At 55.5% G+C, this 18,627-nt stretch overlaps 1 protein-coding gene across 1 annotated transcript; it reads right to left on the bottom strand.

Moving 5' to 3' along the window:
• Positions 1 to 8,961: 8,961 nt before the first annotated feature.
• DHX38 (DEAH-box helicase 38) lies at positions 8,962 to 18,467 on the bottom strand. Its single transcript, XM_015639720.3, has 26 exons — positions 17,929 to 18,467; positions 17,517 to 17,704; positions 17,259 to 17,360; positions 16,675 to 16,840; positions 16,442 to 16,560; positions 16,255 to 16,331; positions 16,013 to 16,168; positions 15,305 to 15,466; positions 15,111 to 15,218; positions 14,110 to 14,222; positions 13,870 to 14,007; positions 13,465 to 13,651; positions 13,190 to 13,375; positions 12,683 to 12,823; positions 12,403 to 12,513; positions 12,214 to 12,330; positions 11,874 to 11,981; positions 11,655 to 11,767; positions 10,949 to 11,157; positions 10,709 to 10,863; positions 10,474 to 10,629; positions 10,264 to 10,398; positions 10,060 to 10,185; positions 9,578 to 9,673; positions 9,322 to 9,443; positions 8,962 to 9,201 (listed from the first exon to the last, which is right to left on the bottom strand). Exons 1-26 carry the CDS (start codon positions 18,249 to 18,251, stop codon positions 9,117 to 9,119), a joined length of 3,699 nt encoding a protein of 1,232 aa, XP_015495206.1. The 5' UTR covers positions 18,252 to 18,467; the 3' UTR covers positions 8,962 to 9,116.
• Between the last annotated feature and the right edge of the window lie 160 nt (positions 18,468 to 18,627).

Raw genomic sequence — 18,627 nt, 5'->3', positions numbered from 1 at the left:
AAGGGAAGGGAAGGGAAGGGAAGGGAAGGGAAGGGAAGGGAAGGGAAGGGAAGGGAAGGTCCTCTCTTTCAGCTTCATATCTGTATCACCATCCCCTCCTGCCCTTTGGAGGTTCTCCTCGTGCTCCCCACCACCAGGATCTCTTTCCATTTACACAACTCCCTCTGGTTTTTGTCTCCCCTCTGCCCTCTTGCTTTTTCTTGACCTCCCAGACAGTGCTACCATCAGTGCTAGCTCAGAAGGAGGCCCCAGAGCTGCTGATGTGGCTGTCCAGGGGCACTATCCCTCTCCCAGCAACTTAGTGACTGTAACTGCAAGAACCACCAATGCCTCATGTCCTGTGACCAGACCTGAGCAGCACTGCTTTCCTTTCATTTGCTGCTTCCATTTTCCAGCAGAATTTCTACTTCCTGCTGCTTTCCATCTCTCGGTCCCTTAGAGGAACATATCACAGCTCCTACAGATCTAGTGTATGTCCTTAACCCACGGATTCAGAAAACTGAGATGCAGTTGGCAGAAGCAGCAGTGGAAATGGTGCTGTACAGGGTGGTGTGAATACACAGCAGCACCAGCAGTGGGTAGGAGGCAGCCCCAGGGACCACTCACTGCACACTTGCGGGGTCATTCCCGTGACCATCTGCACCTTCTCCCTGACTCCGGGGGAAGGTGTTTAAACCCAACCAGGCTAGCCCTGGGTGGCCTGTTCTGGCTGACGCTGTCAGGGCAGGAAAAGGGGATGAGGTGACCCAGTGTTTGAGCAATGGGAATGTCAGAGGTTGGTTCCCATGTAACTAGGCTGGGTGGGCCTCCTCATGCACCAACAAACCTCAGCTATGAGGTTTCATGGGAACATGTGGTAGCTGGAGGAATAGAGCAGAGGCAAAACACTGATGTGCACCCTGGGATGTGTCAAGGCCTTTCAGCCTCCACTAGGAAGACAGCAGGGCAGAGCAGGTTCTGACCCATTATTGCTACTGTGGCTGTTTGCCCCTTCTGTTTTTCCACATCCAGTTTGTTCTCTCTCCCTTCCCCGGTGGGTGCCCTCTCCCTAGAGCTGTTGTGGTTTTTAATAAGAATTTTTCAAGTAGTGGGCCGAGACCCCCGCAAGGATAATGAGATCATTCGCACCGCAGAATGCAAAGCCCTCCCTCCAAGTGCCGATTGTTGTCGCTCCTGGTGGACTATGCCCACACTGCCTGTAATTTCTATCGCTGTTGCTCATCCCAAACACGGCAGCGTGCCCCGGGCAGTACCGGGTAGGATCGGGCCGAGGTACGGCTCCCTGCCAACACGAAGGGCCGAGAATCGTCACTGGAACAGCTCAGAAATATCCTTTAAAGCTTGTTAAGATTCTACCGACGGAGTCGTTGATCTCGTTTCCCCGTTCATGAATCCCAATCCCAGTGCAAGACCTGCCAGCCCTCTGCCTGCCCCGGGTCGAGGCTGAGCTGAGGCGGGAGCACCGGGCACACCCGGCACGGGCACTCACATCACCGGGCACCCCTGCTCCGGGAAGCCCCCGGCACAGGCACCCTCATCCCTGGGCAACCCAGCTCTGGGAACCTCGGCTCGGCAACGCCGGCTCGGGCACCCCCGACCGGGACCGCGGCAGAAACAAAGGTGCTGGGGGATGCTTGGTGGTGCCCGGCGGGTGCCCAGGCGGTGCTCGGAGACGCTCGAGAGGCGCCCGGGAGAGGCTGCTCGGGGGATGGCCGGGGAGAGTGCCTGGGGATGCTCGAGGGGTGTCCTGGGGTGCGCGGCAGCGCCTGAGGGTGCTCGGGGCGGAGCCGCCCTCACGGGCAGCGCCGCGCGGGCCGAGAGCGACCCCTGCCGGGCGCGAGCGAGGAGGAGCCGAGCCCGTCAGCGCGCATGCGCGAAGCGGCCGTCCGCAGCCCCCTGTGCCGATCCCCAGCGCCCCGAGCCCGCTCCCGCCTCCTCCGCTCCCTCACCCTCAGCACCCCGAGCCCCCTCCCGCCTCCTCCGCTCCCTCACCCTCAGCACCCCGAGCCCCCTCCCGCCTCCTCCGCTCCCTCACCCTCAGCACCCCGAGCCCGGTCCCTCACCCTCAGCACCCCGAGCCCCCTCCCGCCTCTGCTCCCTCACCCTCAGCACCCCGAGCCCCCTCCCGCCTCCGCTCCCTCACCCTCAGCACCCCGAGCCCGCTCCTGCCACCTCTCAGCTCCCGCCCACCGCTGCCACAGATTGCCCAGAGCAGCTGTGGCTGCCACATCCCTGGAGGAGTCCAAGGCCAGACTGGAACGGGACTTGGAGCACCCTGGAAGGTAGAAGGTGTCCCTACCCATGGCGGGGGGTGGAACGACATGAGCAGATGGGAAATCCTGGCTCAGGGTAGCAGCGATGCGGTGAAGACCTCATTGTCTTGCACCACAGGACCAGCATCTGTCTGCTTTGGGATCAGAGACTGATAGGTAGAGCTGGAAGTGAGTCCTCCAGATTTGGTTCCAAGTGGCCAGCAGTGTTAAACTTGTTCTGCCAAGAGGTAACCATTTCTTTGTGTGCTGCACTCCAGTTTTGTTTGTGTCATCTCACAGACATCAGATTGGGGTGCACTTCTGCCTGCTGATCCAAGAGCCTTCTGCTCTGTTCCCACTTTCCTCTGGCATTCTGATATGTGACCTAATTACCTCTTGCTCTGCACTGAACCCCTCACACAACACCACTTGAGTTGTTCAGGCTGATGCGGTGCCCATGGCTCCTTCTGGAACCTTTCCTAGAGCTCTGTGGTGCCCCTGCACCATGAGCACTGGTAGCACACAGGTTCCCACTGCCATGAAGGGCCACCACTGCAGCTGGACATTTGGCTGCATGAGCAGCCACCAACATATCCCACACACTACTGAGATGTGCCAGTGCAGCAGCCACTGCATGAGTTGCTTGTGCATTCATGTAAGTACAAGCAAGACCTTAAGTCATCTCTTCTTTGGCTCATCTGTGTGAAACAGGGATCACAACACTTGGTTTGCAGAGGGGTCCTGCAGTTTGGTTCATGAATATCGAGTGGTTTGAACTCCTGTGATGAAAGGTACTGGAGATGGACAAAGGGGCACCAACAGCCTAAAGCTGATAGAGGCCCAAGCAGTGGTCTCACCCAGTTGCACAATGTTTGCTAATCCAAGTGTGTAATCAGCATATGCAGGCAATGCGCTGGCTTGGGCTGTGTCACAGCAGCTCAGAACACTCTCACTGTGAGCTCATGCTCCCCAAGAGGGGTGATTGGCATCTGCACAGCCACCAAGGGATGGGCAATGTGCAGGGGAGGACAGAGCTGGTGGTGGCAGGATCACGAGATGGGTGTCATTGACACACAGCCATGGCACAGAGAACATGCAAACCTCCTTCCTTCCCATCCCCACTGCCCGCCAGCTCTCCTGAATGAAGTCCCAGCTTTGTTTTTCTGATTTCCATTTTGTATCCTAAAATATTCACTCCAAGTTCCGCTTGACAGACATGCCTAATCTAATCTCCATGTCTGCTTTCTAATTTTCGCAGCCAGGATAAAACAAATTGGCTGGCGTTAATTGCCTGTGCAGCGGCCTGGAGCTCTGAGCCGTGATTTACGAGCTCGGAGCAGGCGCTCTGCAACACATTTTTCTTAATTTATTTTTAATGAGTCTCTCAATTAATTTTCTTGGAAACATCTTAATGATGTTGGAGGCGGGTGTTAATGAGGTTTGTAGCAGCACCTCATTTTGCATATTTTAAAGTACTGAATGGCATGAAGCAAACTCCTGGTCCTAAAACAGAAAAAACCCCTAAGACTGGAGAGGAGTCCTGGGCTGACATTACTGCCCTGGCTTGAGGCTGAGGCACTGCATGGGTTAGTTGGTGACTGTGAACATTGTGAGGCTGAAGGGTTGAGCCCACAGGGATGGTGGGACCCTGGCAACATGGGGGAGGGCTGAGGGGCCGCGCTGGGTCATGGTTGGTGGCCAGATGCTTCTTAACGGAATGAAAGCCTGGAAACAGAACCTGGGCACTGAGACCCTCATGCTGGCATGCCCCTTGTTGTGGGCACCCCATTCCCTGCACACCCCCAGAAAGACCTTTAGGCAGGAGCTCTCCAAGACACAGACTGGGCTGCCTGGGGCTGATGGCTGCGGGGTGCTCGGGGGTGTCTGCCAGCCTGTGGGGTCACTGGTAATTGCTGATGCATGTGCCAGCAAGAGGCAGCAGCTGGATTGCCTTTGTTTTCTCCCAGCATGTCAGTCTTCATTAAACTGGAGGGGAATGAAAAAGGATTCACTTTTGTCCCAGCCTGAACACAGCAGCTGTTTAATTTCAATTAAGGTGGCCCTGAAAAGAGTAACATTGCGGTAGTAATTAAAGTGAGACAACTCCCACCCCCAGGACTGTGCTCACACAGCAGAGGGGGCAGTTTTACATCCCCCACCCCACTCCCCCATCCTCCCAGCACCAGCTGAGTATGGGCAGGCAGCTGTAGGTCAGGGCTGTGGGGCTGCCCCACATGCTCACAAGAAGCTGGAGCAGTGTTGAGCCCTTCAAGGCAAGCTGCAGCTCAGCATGGTGTGGCACATCTGTGGTACAGAGCAGCATTGCCTGTGGCACCATGCAACACATCATGGCACAGCACACATGGCATGAGGCTTTGTCCCATAAAGGCTCTGTGCGCTGTGGATGCTCTGTGCCCTGGCTTTTGCTGCCTGAACAAGACTGAAGTCAGCAGGGAAATGCTATTTCCACGCACTGACAGAAACGGGGCAAATTCAATTGTGTTGTGGAATCAGGGGGTTCAGCAGCCCTGCTCACAGGACTGTTGGTGCTGTGCCTGCTCCCATCACCCATGACTGTGACCCGCTGGTGGAGCAGGTCGTCATGGAAACTGATGATTTCTGCTATGGTACATCTGCGTTCACCTTCTGGACCCAGTTCAGCCTTGGAAATTTCCAGTTAAAACACCTGTGAGACTGCACTGAGCGTTGGAAAGGGATCACACACAGCCCAGGTAGCCCCATGCCACCAGCACAGGTCAGCGGCATGTCTGTGCTCACACGGTCACTGTGCATCCTCAGTCAAGGCACCACTGGCTCCCAGAGACCCGTGTCACTGACACAAGTACCTGTGCACTGAGGGCTGGCTCCAGGCAGTGGGACAACCAGACACATGCACTCTCAGCCTCTCCTCTCCACACTCAGCCTCCCCTGTTCACTCTCAGCCTCTCCTGTCCACACTCAGCCTCGCCTGGACACATTCAACCTCCCCAAGGGCCCGTAGCCCGTGGCCCTATCAGGATGTGCCCCTGCAGTGGGTCCCCAAAGCTCTTTCCATTGTGTGGGTGGCAGACTGCAGGGCACAGCCCTGAGTACAGCACTGCTGCTATCCCCACTGTTACCTGGCCTTGGCTACAGCCCAGGAGTGTGCTCTGGGGCTGGCTACAGACTGAGTATGGCCTGAGGACAGTGCAGGGGCAGCATGAGTGTGGCAAGGCCCTGCCCTGATATAGGGGTGCTGCCATGTTCTGGACCAGTTCTGAGGATGATGCCCAGGACCTGGTGATGTCATAGTGGCCCATGGGGTAGTGTCACACAGCAATGCCAGGGATACAGGATGGTGAGGAGCATGGCACAGGAAGGCAGCAGTGAGGACTGTGGGCAGCAGTAGGACCAGGTGCTGCTGAGGAGAGGGCCACAGCCTCACATAGCTCTGCCCTGCTTTTACAGGAGCCCCAGGCTAGGCCTCTCCTGCTGGCATCAGGTGCTCCTCAGACAGGGAGTGGCAGTGCCAACACCATGGGACAGTGGGGCTGCCCCAGGCAGGGCTGAGTGACATCTGTGGGACTAAGGGTTGTCTGAGGCTGTGGGAAAGTTTATGGTACTTCCAACGGTGAGAGAATGGCCAAAATTTGGCACATCCAGGGAGGTTCTTGCACCTCAGGATCAGCCTGAAGGCTCCTGTAGAGGTCTGCCAGGGGTGAAGGAGACAACACCAGAGCTGACCAGCTCCATCTAGCAGCTTCAGCAGGAGACAGACACCTGGCAGCCCAAGGTGAGCCGTGCCAACCACATACTCAACCCAGGCACTGGTTGCGTAGCCACAGATTGGTGGCCAGGTGGTACAGGAGGCCCTGGCCAGCCCTTACGTGCACTACCAGACACCTCTTCTCTAGGGCTGGGGAGAGCACAAGGGGCTCAGGAGTATCCAGTCCTGCTGTGGCTGCACCGGTCCCACTGCCATCATTTCCCACATGCTACCATCATGTACCTACATGTCATGTGGTACATGCTCCTTCCCACAGTGGCCACAGTTCACTGCAGCATGGAGGGCCAGTGGTTGCCAGGGGCTCAGCTATTTGTGAGCCCATAGAACTGTCAGAACATGCACACACATGAGCAGTGCTGCTTGGTGGGGAAAGGCTGCACCCACCTGTTGGCAACGCGGTCCATTGCTGCTCTGCACAGAGCTAGGACTGCCAGCATTGTGCAGCCCCAGTGCCTGCCCAGACAGGAGCTGCAAGATGGGCTACAGTGGTGAGCTGGACTGATGCTGCTCATGCTATGTCCTTAGGGCCAAAGGCAAACATTGGTGCTGGAGCCACAGCATGGGGAGCCCAGAGCAGGGCTGCCAGGACATGGAGCAGGAAGACCTGGATCCAGCTCAGGTGCTGGTCACAATACAGGCATTGCAGCTGGACCTGGACTTCTGCAGGGGCACAAACCACAAACAACTGGTCCAGCTGCAGGAGCAGGAGTGTGCAGTGGAGCAGGAGCACCAGGACTTGGTCATTGTGATGCAGCAGTTCCAGGCACTGATGGGCAAGGTACCAGTGCTGGGCACAGCAGCCACAGACCAAGCTGTGTATGTCCCCCACTGCCACTGCCACAGGCCAGGCATCATGCCTTCCCCACAGCCTGTGCAAACACCTGGTGACCCCCCAGGGGAGGGTAGAGAACATCCTGCCAGCCACATGTAGCTCTAGCACCACCTATACAGAGCAGCCTAGCCATAAGGCAAGTCTGGCTGGAACAGTCCAGTCCACCCAGATGAGCAGAGCTGGAAGAATGCAGACTCTAACAGCCCCACTGACACCTTGGGCACTGTCCCAGGGCTGGTGGCAGCAGCCCACAACCTTGCCAATGAGCTGGGATCTCCAGTCTCCCTCTGCCCGTGCTCTGCCACTGGTAAGGAACCACAGGGATGGCTTTCCAGGGCTGCTGGGTGTCCAAGAGATACTGCCACAACAGGGAGGGCACTGTGGGGACAGCACAGAGAGGGCCAGAAGCCAGCAGCTGTCCTGGCTCCCACCTGGTGCAGGCCACGTTCCTCTGTCACAGGCCCTGCTCAACAGCCCACTGTCCATGAGTTGTCCTAAAAAGGCTCCTTCTGCAGCCCCAGCTGTACACAGCAGGGGCACAGGGTGATCCCACACCCTGCTGGGTATTCACAGGTCAGTGGTACACCCCTCCACCTGAAGGACCAGGCAGTGCAGACAGAGGTCACCTCCTACTTGGCTGTCCACAGTGATTTTGACATCAGCCACGATATCCCACAAGAGAACAGAGAGCTGCTCAAGCAGGTCAGTGCCAGCAGCCCCCCAGCCACTACACCAAGCCTAGGGGCGAGCAGCCAGAGGGAGACAGGAGCCATGACAACCACACTGCAGGGCTGACCCCTGCTCCACTTCCCCAGGAAGCTCTGGGACAGGGCGGGAGGCAACAATGCCAGCCCGCCCCCACCACCTCACACAGCCAGGTACTGGCCAGCCCTCAGTGTCCTGCAGCACACAGAGAGCCAGCTGTGCCTGTGCTCAGGGAAGGGCATACAGCACAAGGCCAACCCACTGACCACTGCCTTCTCTGCAGTTGCAGGCACAGGAGCAGAGTCAGGGCCTGCAGCACAGCCCAGCCCAGCTGCAGGAGCAGCTGGGAGCCACCCAGGCCCAGGAGAAGCAGAGTCTGCAGCAGCTGAGCAGAGCCAAAGAGGCCATCAAAGGCCTACACCAAAAAGTGGCAGAGCTGCAGCAACAGGTGAGGGCAAGGTAGGACAGGACAGGGATGAAGCCTCAGTCCCAGACCCCTCTCCTACACCCAGGAGAGGCTCAGCCATGGCCAACCACCCTCCCTGCCCCACAGCTTTGCTGGCAGGTGCAGGACATGGAGAACCTCCAGGCAGAGCTGGCCCAAGTCCGGCAAGAGAGCACCAAGCAGGCAGAAAAGATTGCAGCCTACAAGATACACAGGCAGAAGCTTCATCAGGAGCTGAGGAAAATGCAGAGCTTCAAGAAGCAGAGCAAACAGGAGGTAAGGATGTCTCAAGTCTTCCTGTAAAAAAAACCAGCAATTTGTGCTCAGCCTGTCTCTCTCACTGTGCCATGGGCAGACCTACTCTCTCCAGGAGAGGCTGCAGCAGCTGAGCAGCCTAGTCCAACACTGGCAGCAGCTACACCTGGACAGTGAACGAACTCTGGCTCTGCGAGAAGAGGAGCTGGTTGTCTGCAAGGTGGAGCTGGCTTTCCTTAAGGAAGAGCTCAACAAGGTGACAGAGCAGGTGCAGGACACAAACAGGCATTCAAGGCACACTAGGCAAGATGCAGGAGCAGAACCCGTACCCAATGTTCAGAACACCTGAGCAATCACACAAGTGTGAGCAGCTGAAAAAGTGAGCAGAATTCCTGACACAGCCTGGCATGAAACAATGCTGGGACGATGGTCCCAGGTGTGCAGGGATAGCTGGGCACCAGCTGCCTGTCCAGGGCATGGGCTGTGGGAGAACTGCCTTTGCAGGAATATGGGCCGGGCTTGAAACAGGGACAGGCTGTATTTGTCCTCCAGGTCTCTTTAATTTTGTGCCCTGTTCCAAGTTCTACAGGGCAACAACCTGACAGCACCAGCCCTGCATGATTCTGCAGAGCTACCTCCACCCAACACCCACCTCCAGGACAAGAAGCAGTGTGAAACAAAGCAAAGATTAGACAGACAACATGTAAACAAATAAAATTCTTTCTGTTCTGTAGCAAAATTAGTGCCAAACAGGCACTAAAATTAAAGCCTTTCAGGGCCACAAGCTGTAAAGATCTCAGAATACACTGATCGGGGTATCTGGGCACTACCTTAAGCCTCAAAGCAACAGGTCGTGCCTTCTTAGAGACCAAAGCGGGCTGGGGTGCGTCGTGGTGTCAGGGGCTCCCCCTGCTCCTTTCGCCCAGGGGTATAGATTTTAGTAGATCTGTCAAAGAGGACAAGGGCAATTAATGGAAAATGCAACCTCTTCCTGCACCAGAACTCCCACAGGGAAGCTGGGATCCTTCACACAGGCAAGCCATGGGCAGGCAGGGCTGTCACCCACCTTGCACTGCCCAGTGGGTTACGGCGCTCCTGCTCCTCCCGGCGGGCACGCAGCTGCTCCTCTGCCAAAGCCATTTCCTCCTCCATGGCAGACACTTCCTCCTTGGCACGGCGGCGGTTCTCCTGGAGCAAGGCAGAAGCAGATCAGACTCCCTACAGGCCCACAAGCTTGCTCCCTTCAAGTCAAAACACACACATACAGCAGCAGAATGCAGAGGGCCTGCAGTTTGCCAGCTCATCCAGGACAGAATACTTACCTGGCGTGACTTGCCAGCATGTTTGATACTGTAGAACATGGGGCCCAGCTCTGCCAGCCACTCTCCATCCACAGCAGTGACACATTGCATGTACTCCTGCAGGGACAGAAGGACCAGGATAGCACGATGGGATCCTTGGGGCCTGGGCACCATTCGCAGAGCCATAGTAGCTCCCTTCCTCCCCCAGTCACTGATAGCACTTCTCAGGCTGGGACCATACCCCTTCTAGACAATTCCTCCTGGCCTCAGAAGCTGCTATGGGTTGGATTTGATGAGACCACAAGGAGGATCAAACATATCCCATAGATGCCAGAGAAGAATAATGGGGGAAGGGACAGACAGATGACACAGAAATGCCTAATTGGTATAGATAGGAAAGGCTGATATCTGCCACTCAGACAGATCTCGGTCTCACAGTAAAGTCCTCCCATCTCCCTTGGAGCACTCATCACCCTTTCTGCTAGCCCTCAGCTTAAGCTTACCTTGGTAGTCATAACCAATTCATGGTACACAATGTAGTCTGGTGTGTAGCCCATGCCAAACAGAGAGCTTGTGGGGTGCAGGTGACAGGGCATGCCTGTGCGGATGTTCACATACTCCCCAATGCCCTGCAAAGACAAGTGTCTTTAGTCCACCTGTTCCCAGGCAGGGCCTTGCAGCTCCCAGGCAGCTCAGACACCTCTCACCTTCAGCTTTGCAGCCTGATGAAAATATGCGGCACAGATGCACTTCCTGACAACATCCCAGTCTGTACCACAGGATGCCAGGCTCATTCGCTGCTGCACCATAATGTCCTTGAGCTGGGCACGCACCTCCCGCACCTGCAAAGGTGTGTGCTGCTCAGATCCCTCTTCTGCATAAGACTGTCTCCCCCAGCCTTATGGCCACAGCCTCACCTTCCGCATGGCCTTGGCATGGATGAAGTGCTGATTGCACCACAGGGTAGAATAGCTGTTGTTTTTCCACTGCAAGTAAACATTCAGGTAAGTCAAGTGATCGCTCTCTGGAACAGCAAATTTCTCCCGCACTTGGTCACTCTCCTCCTCTCGACCCTGAAGGGTAAGCAAAGAACATGGGTTAGTCAAAGTTCAGGGAAGAGCCCTGAGCTGCTGGAACAGCAGCATCTTGTACCTTAGGCCGGTAAAAGATGGCAGGCACAGACAACATGGAGACAACGAGCAAGATCTCAGAGCTGCAACCCATGTCACAGGAGACAATGAGCATTTTGGAGAGTGCAGGGTCCAGTGGGAACTCCACCATGAGACGTCCTGTAGAGGTCAGACCACCTGTAGGAACAGAACAGGAATCACTCAGCAGCAGCTGAGCAGGCCCCAGTTCCATGGGCTAGCAGCACACCCCAGCAGGCAATACCTGTGTTATCCAGGGCCCCCAGGATCCACAGCTGGTACATGGAGTTCAGCATATTGTCCTCAGGGGGGGGATCCATGAAGTGGAACTGCAACAGGTCCTGCACACCCAGGGACTTGAGCAAGAGCACTACATTGGCAAGGTTGGTGCGCTGGATCTCAGGCACCGTAGTTGTCAGCAGCTCATTCTTGTAGGCACTCTGGGTGTAGAGCCTAGGAAGAGACGCCAAGAGCATGCTCCTGATCCAGCCACTGCATTCCTTACAGACTTGCCAGCCTCTGCCCAGCCCCGCCCAGCATGGCACAGGGCAGCAACCCTGCACCCAGCACCAGGACCCTGGGGAAGCACTTGTAGTCCAGGTTCAAACTGTGGTCACCCCAGCACATTGGGGTGTTTGGGTTGCAGCACAGCACATGACCAAGCACAGCCCTTCCTTACAGCAAAGCCTGGGAAAGGCCTTTGGCTTCGCTCTTATCCTGATGGCATCAAGGGCAGACCAGCCACAAGTGAAGATGAGCACAGGAAAGAAGTGGAGCATATCCTTTTCTCTGCAGAAGCACTGGGTCCAAAGAAGGCCTTCAGGCCTGCCTACTGCCCACATACCCCAAAAGTTCAAGATAATGAACAGCTCCAGTGAGAAAAAAAATATACATAACTCGATGCCAAGCTGAGGATACAACAGGAACATGAACACCAGTGACGTGCCTACCTGAAACAGTGGCCTGGGCCTGTGCGGCCAGCTCGGCCAGCCCTCTGGTTGGCATTGGCCTGACTGATGGGGTATATCTGCAGCGCATCCATGCCTATACGGGGGTTGAAAACCTTCAGGGAACAAGAAGGCACAAATAAGAAAAAGGCTAGATCATGACCTCAGAACTCCCCCAACCTACCCCAGAAATCAGAGACAGTACAGAAAACCCTGGCTCACCTTCAATTTGCAGTAGCCAGAGTCAATCACAAACATGATACCATCCACTGTCAGTGAGGTCTCTGCTATATTAGTGGCAACGATGCACTTCCTGACCCCATCAGGAGCCTGCAAGCACACTACCCATCAGTCACATCCCTGGGCATAGCTCTGCTCCACTGAGGAGTGCAGAGAGCAGCAGAGGGACAGGGGTGACTCGGGAAGTGGGGTGGGGTATATGCTTTCTTCCACCCTCCACATGAGATACCGAGGTATATCTACACCTCTCACTCCTGCTCTGTGCTGTCTCCTGCTCCAGTTTTCCCTGTCCCCACCCTAATCACAAAGCACACATCAGCACCTTCTGAAAGATCTTGGCCTGCAAGTCAGAGGGCAACTGAGAGTAGATTGGCAGTACAGCAAGAGCAGGCGCCTTCTCCAGCTCCTCAAGGTGCTCCACAATTTGCTCTGAGGTCACCTAGACACAAAGAGGGGTGAAAACATCAGACTGAAACAAGGGGGTAGGATAGTGCCTGTCCTTCCAACTCACCTCAATATCCTCCTGGCCAGGCATGAAAACGAGGATGTCTCCAGGAGCACCAGACAAGTGGACCTGCAAGGCTTGTTTCACTGCAGCCTCCACATAATCCTCCTGTGGGGTCTGAACAACACAGGTTAATCTGGACCAGCATCCTTACATGCCCTGTCCTGTGTGCAAGACTATAGCACACCACAGCCACTCCTACCCTGTGTATCCCCCTCAGAGACTGCACACCTAGGTCACAACCCCCTCCTACCAACAGAATTTCCATCCACAATCTTAACTATACCTTGCTGAAAAGAATATCCACGGGGAAAGTACGCCCAGGAATGTGGAAAATGGGAACGTTCCCAAAGAAGGAGGCAAACTTATCTGCATCCATGGTGGCTGAAGTGACAACAAGCTTCAGATCCGAGCGTCGGGCGACCACCTAGGAAGCAGAGGAAAGGAACTATATGGAAGGTGCATTCATGCATGGCTGTCAGCTGCTTTCATTCTTACTAGGACAATGGCACAGGACAGAGCTTCTGCTGTACTCGAGGCAAACCTGCCAACCTCAGTCCAGGAAACCTTAATCCAGCAAAGACCTCTGTGTCGGCAGTTCTGACATTCAGCCAGCAAGATCTGGTAGCATTACAAGAGAGTTAACCCCCCCAGAACCAAGGACCAGGGTGCTGGAGCAGTCAAGCACGGACAGATGTGGCAGCTCTGCTTCCCTCCCCTAGTCCTGGCAGAGAAGGGCTGTCCCAGATGACGTGCCCCACGCTGCTGTCCTCTAGCCCAGGGTCACACACACCTCCCGAAGCAGCCCGAATAGCACATCGGTGTTGAGCGAGCGCTCGTGTGCCTCGTCCATGATGATAGCACTGTAGTTGTCCAGGTCAGCCTCCCGCAGCGACTCACGGAGCAGGATCCCATCCGTCATGTACTTGATCACTGTGCTCTCAGACGTGCAGTCCTCAAAGCGGATGGCATAGCCTACCTGGCAGGGCGGAGATACCAGAAGTCTTCCAACAGTCCTGTGCACCCACTGTCATTGGGTGGCACCCCTGCACTCCCCAGCAGACTCACCTCCTCCCCCAGACGCACCCCCATCTCCTCACTGACCCGCTTGGCCACCGACATGGCAGCCACTCTGCGGGGCTGTGTGCAGCCGATCATGCCATAATCAGTGTAGCCATCCTCATGGAGATACTGTGTCAGCTGAGTTGTCTTTCCGCTCCCCGTCTCCCCCACCACGATCACAATGCTGTTGTCTCTGAGGAAAAGGAACAAGTATTCTTCATACACCTTCAAAGAAGGGCTTTTGTGTTCTCTAGCTAAGTATCATCCTACCCAGGCAGGACAGCTGAGCAAACACAAAGCGATGGGGTTGTTTCCTAAGAGTTACAGCTTCCCAATGATTCTACATGATTCATAATTCTACAATTCCTCAACTGAGTTCCTAAACACAGGCCAATGCCCTGGCAGCTATACCTGAGGATGGAGAGCAGTTCCTGCTGTACAGCAAAGATGGGTAGATATTGTCTCTGCTCCAGGATCGATTTCTTCTTGGCAAACTCACTGCTGGCTTCACTTTTTTCTTTCATGTGTTCAGCAAACTTCTGCTCTGTTCTAAGGAAACACCGCAAGTCCTGAAGCTGCCTCTCCACACACTTTGCTATGCCCGTACCCCCTACTACCAGCTGAGCAGACTAATTCAGACCAAGCCCCTACTTGTAATCCACTTTGCCATCTTCTGTTGCCATTTCATCCTTCTCCTCCTCTTTCTTGATCCCCATAATGTCCCCCAGTTTGGTGCCTGCCAGCTCCCAGTGCTTGTGCTGAGCCTGGAAGGAGACAGAACAGCATAACTTTGCCACAGCAATCACGGACAAAATTCCTCCCCAGTTCTACTCCTAAGACTAGGAAAAGGATATTAGCACCACAATTCCCCAGTGCAGAATGCACACTCCATTCCTACATCAGGTTCCCTTCTTCCAAATGAACTGAAGCAGTTTTAGGACACTGGGATGGATACAGAGACCTCGGGCAAAGCATTACCAACTGCCTCCTAAGAAAACAGTTCCAGCTGCTGACCCTTCCATTAAATTTGAACTTAAACCTACACAGATGTGAACCAGAGATAATCTTCCTGCCCTTGCCAAGAGCTCACTTGGCACACAGAGGTGGGCTTTCCTCCCACCTCTGCTCTCAGTTTAGCTACCACCACCATTCCATCATAGTGTAAGTAGGTCAAGTCCAGGCCAGTTTCAATGTACAAGAAATACACCTATACTTACAGCTATTATGTGAGCTTTAGAGAAAGCCCCTAGAAAACACCCCCAAAAACCAATCTGCTACCTTACCCCATACTCTTCTCCTCCTCAGACCTCTTCTGCTGAGACATGAGAAGGTACATCCTGCTGCCATACTGCCTGCTCCCAGTCCTTAAGCTACCTGGCATTCTTCCACCTGCTTCCTTGTCCCATAATCCAAATGTCCAAATCCACAGTGATTCATGTCCTAATGCAGCACCCAAGAAACCCACACCACAGAAGCTGCTATGAGGCAATGCAGTAAGCTGGGCTGCCAGGATGTCTTAGGTCCCAGGTCACAACAATATGAACTCCTTATCATCACTGTTGCCAAAGCCTGAATCCTGCAGGTTCCAAATACGGCTATGAGGAACTACATAATGTGTACACTGAGCAGTAAACCAAGTGACGGCAGCATACCCTCTTACGCTCCTTTTGCTCCCTGTGCTTGCGCACCAGCTGGCTGCCTTTCCGAGCTATGATGGCCAAATCCGAGGTGGCATCCTTCACAGGGATCACTGGCTCTGGCTGGAGGAAAAAAGGCATTGCTTTACTAAAAAGGCCTCAAATGTACAGGGCTCCTTGCCATCAGTGCCTTCAGCCACAGTCTCTACCTGCTTGGTGAAGACAATCCTTCCATCTAGGAAAGGGGGCACTAGATTGTGCACCAACAAATGCACTTTAGCTGAGTTATCCTCCTCAAAATCTTCATCCACTTCAATCCGATGGACCACACCACTGGTCAGCATGCGATTTGTCTCCCAGCGTTCATTATCCTGCAGCAAATGTATTGGAAACACAATGAAGCCCCACAGAAAGTCAGAGATCACATTAGAACATCCAGCAGAAGGAACAGTAATTGGAAGCAGCAGAGCACAGGAAACATCGCATGTGAAGCACATGGTCAACAGGACTACCTCCAAGGAAAGGGAGGACAGACATTGCCTGCAAGGCCCTCAATACATCAGGAAGCCTGGACACAGTCCTGCTCACATAAAGAGAGCAGCTGCCCCCACTGGGACAACAGGGGACTGCCCCAGTAGTGTACCTCACACTCAGAACAGCGGGAGCATGGTCCTCTGCATTCCTGCCCTGAACACTGCAATCCACCAGCCACTCCAACATGGGAATTCTGCCCATGCAGGAGTTGCAGGGCTGGATTTTCCAGGGAAACTCAACCAGTTTCCCTGTGAGAACTCCTTCAGCCTGGCCCAAGAGTATCCTTCTCCACCTGAGAGCAAGGGCTCACTCAACAAGTGGATCTTTCAAGAGGCAGCAAACCTCATGTGTTCAGAGCAGCCAGTCCTGTGTCTTGGCCTTACCTCATTGATCTGCCGGCGCTGTGCCGAGATCCGCTTCTGCCTCTGCTTGTGCAAATGCTGCTCACGCTTCTTCACATATTCCTCGGAGGAGTAAGCCAAAGGGTTGTGAAACTCATCGTAGCCCTCATCCATCATGTACCAGTCCCGGTCAGCTTGCTGGGAAGGGAGAGGTGCAGCACTGAGTACTGGCCATCCTCCACAGCCTCGTGGCCCCAAGCCGCTGGCCTGTCCCAGATTCTCACCCGCTGGTCATCCTCCCATTGCTGCCGCTCCTCTTCTGTCTCAAAGGCGATGCCCTCCTCACCTTCTGTGCGCCGCCCTGGGGTGAGCCAGACGGTCCACAATGTTCCCAGGAAAGCCCCAACTCTGTGCCACAAGAAAGAGCATTCCACACTGCCCACCCCAGGCAGCTCAGCCCAGATTCCTCACCTCTCCCTCGAGACAGGCGTGGTGTGGCTCCCAGGTGCCTCCGGTCATCGGCCCATTCATTGTATTTGTATGATGGGGTTGGCAATGGCGTCTTATCAGAGTACCGGCTCCTCACAGACCTGAAAACACAGCAGATGGGAGGACCTGGTGCCCACAGCCAGACCCTTCTCATACATACAAAGTACCCTTTGTGCAGCTCCACAGCTCACAGCACAGCCTCAGGCACTGGGTACCTGTCCCGCTCCCGCCGGTCCGTGTCCCGCAGTGATGACGGTCGGTGGCTACGCTCTGAGTCTCGACAGGAAGGTGTGGGAGACGGAGATTCCCACTGCGAGCGATGGGCACTGCTGTAGCCACCATCATCCTCCTCCCAGCTGGAGCGAGATGGTGTGGCTGCATCTGGCAGAAGAGATGGGGTTTGACATCTTTAGTTCAAACGGTGCCCCTGGGCACCTGGAACCACCTAACATGTTCTAAGCAAGGAACATGGAGAGAGGGTACCCATTGGCCCTCCCTTTAAGAGAAGGGGCTGATAAAATAGTTCCAAGGAATTTCCACAGGATCATATTTTTACATCACAGACACAGAACAGACCCCACCATGCAGAGGTCTGCCAGAGTTTCAAACACAGACAGCTGGCTCATTGCTCCCAGACTCAAGTTGAGCTGGGAGTTTTATGCTTGCCTTAACCACAAACATTACAATGTACAAGCTTTTCTACCATCCCCGTCCTGCATAAACAGCAGGAAGCATAAAAAAAATCCAAGCTCCTCCCTGCTAGGTCTCACACAAGAGCTCTACCGGGTCCCACTCCCACCTTTGGGCCGATGCCGGGGGCTCTCAGGTTCACTCCTCCTGCCACTCCGCTCTGATGAGCTATCCCTCTCTGATCTACTGTGATGACTCCTGTCCCGCTCCTCTGCAAAAACAAAATAGGATCAGGTGCTTATTGCACAAACTGGCTTCCCAAGTCTGCTACAAAAATCACCATAAACATTATTAAAGACTACAAACAGGGCAAAGGACAAGCCCAGACCCACACCAAGAAGCACCACAAAGGTCTCTGAGCAATTACCACGGTCTCGTTTACGATCGTGGTCCCGATCCCTACTGCGTTCCTTCTTCCGGTCCTTCTCTTCCTTGGAGGAGGCAAAGACTCCGTGTTCCCGACGCTCCCTCTCTCGCTGCCGGCTGCGTTCCAAGAACTCTTCGCTGACACCCCCTGTGTAGGAAGGTGTCTCCACGTGGACAGAGCGGTAATGTCTGGGCAAGCAGAACAGAAAGAAGAAATGCTCAGAGGTGCCGAGCAACAGCTGCCCTTCGGCTGGTCTCGTACAGCTCCTGTTGCAACCTCTGCCATAATGCCCCGCAGTCCCCGCACTCTCCCTCTCTCCGCACCGGAGGCTGCGGCCCCGTCTGTGCTCACCCTGCGCTCCCTACCCGGCTGGACGCGGCCACCACCGGCACCAACCCCTCGCAAACGCCACCTGTTCCTGCGAGCTCTGCGGTTGTTCCGGTCCGCCTCGTCCTCTTCCTCTTCCTCGTCCTCGGCGCTGCCTGCCTCGTCACGACCCTCTTCCCAGTCCTTATAGGATGCGGTACGGGATCGCTTCCCCCCGACCGCCTCCTCCTGGCGCTCCCGCCGCTTCTGCGCCGCCAGCACGTCCAGTCCCAGTAGAGAGACGCGCGGGGCCGGGGCCTTGAAGACGTGCTGCTCGGCGCCCCGCGTCCGCAGTACCAGCCCGCCCGCCTCGCCGCTCGGGCTCGTCCCCGACAGCCGATGCAGTGAATCCTCGCTCGCCGCAGCCATCGTGGCCGCAGCGCCGCGCAGGCCTCGCAGTTCCCTCAAAGACCGTAACTCCGCTCCCGGAGCGCCGCCATAGCCGCCCCAGAGTTCTCCGCGGGAGGAGCCCCTCTAGGCAAGTGCACCATAGAGACACGGTGGCCAGAGCCTATGGGAGAACCGCCACCATAGAGTCCCAACGTCGCTAGACAAGCCACGCTCCCTGCCGGGGCGGACTTCCGGCGCACGCAACCTCCGCACGGTCAGCTGGGCGCGGGGCGGAGTCACGGGGGGCGGGAGCGCCGGGCCAGCGCCGTGTGGGGAAACAAACAAACACCCGCGGGGCCAGCGCCGTGCGCAGGGATAGTTCCAAGCACACCCCACACCGTGCAGGGGCGAGACT

This window comes from Parus major, chromosome 11 (assembly GCF_001522545.3).
Source record: "Parus major isolate Abel chromosome 11, Parus_major1.1, whole genome shotgun sequence".
Lineage (NCBI taxonomy): Eukaryota > Metazoa > Chordata > Aves > Passeriformes > Paridae > Parus > Parus major.
Note: the sequence above shows the minus strand (reverse complement) of the source record. Positions and strands in the feature narration are given on the sequence as shown.

What these genes read in the sequence shown, in the direction of transcription:
- DHX38 (XM_015639720.3), bottom strand. Translation starts at nt 18,251, where the DNA reads ATGGCTGCGGCGAGCGAGGATTCACTGCATCGGCTGTCGGGGACGAGC. An exon ending in GATGGCAAAGTGGATTACAA is followed by an intron (nt 14,008 to 14,109) that starts GTAGGGGCTTGG and finishes GTGTTTCCTTAG; the next exon opens with AACAGAGCAGAAGTTTGCTG. An exon ending in CTGGCTACTGCAAATTGAAG is followed by an intron (nt 11,768 to 11,873) that starts GTGAGCCAGGGT and finishes TGTTCCCTGAAG; the next exon opens with GTTTTCAACCCCCGTATAGG.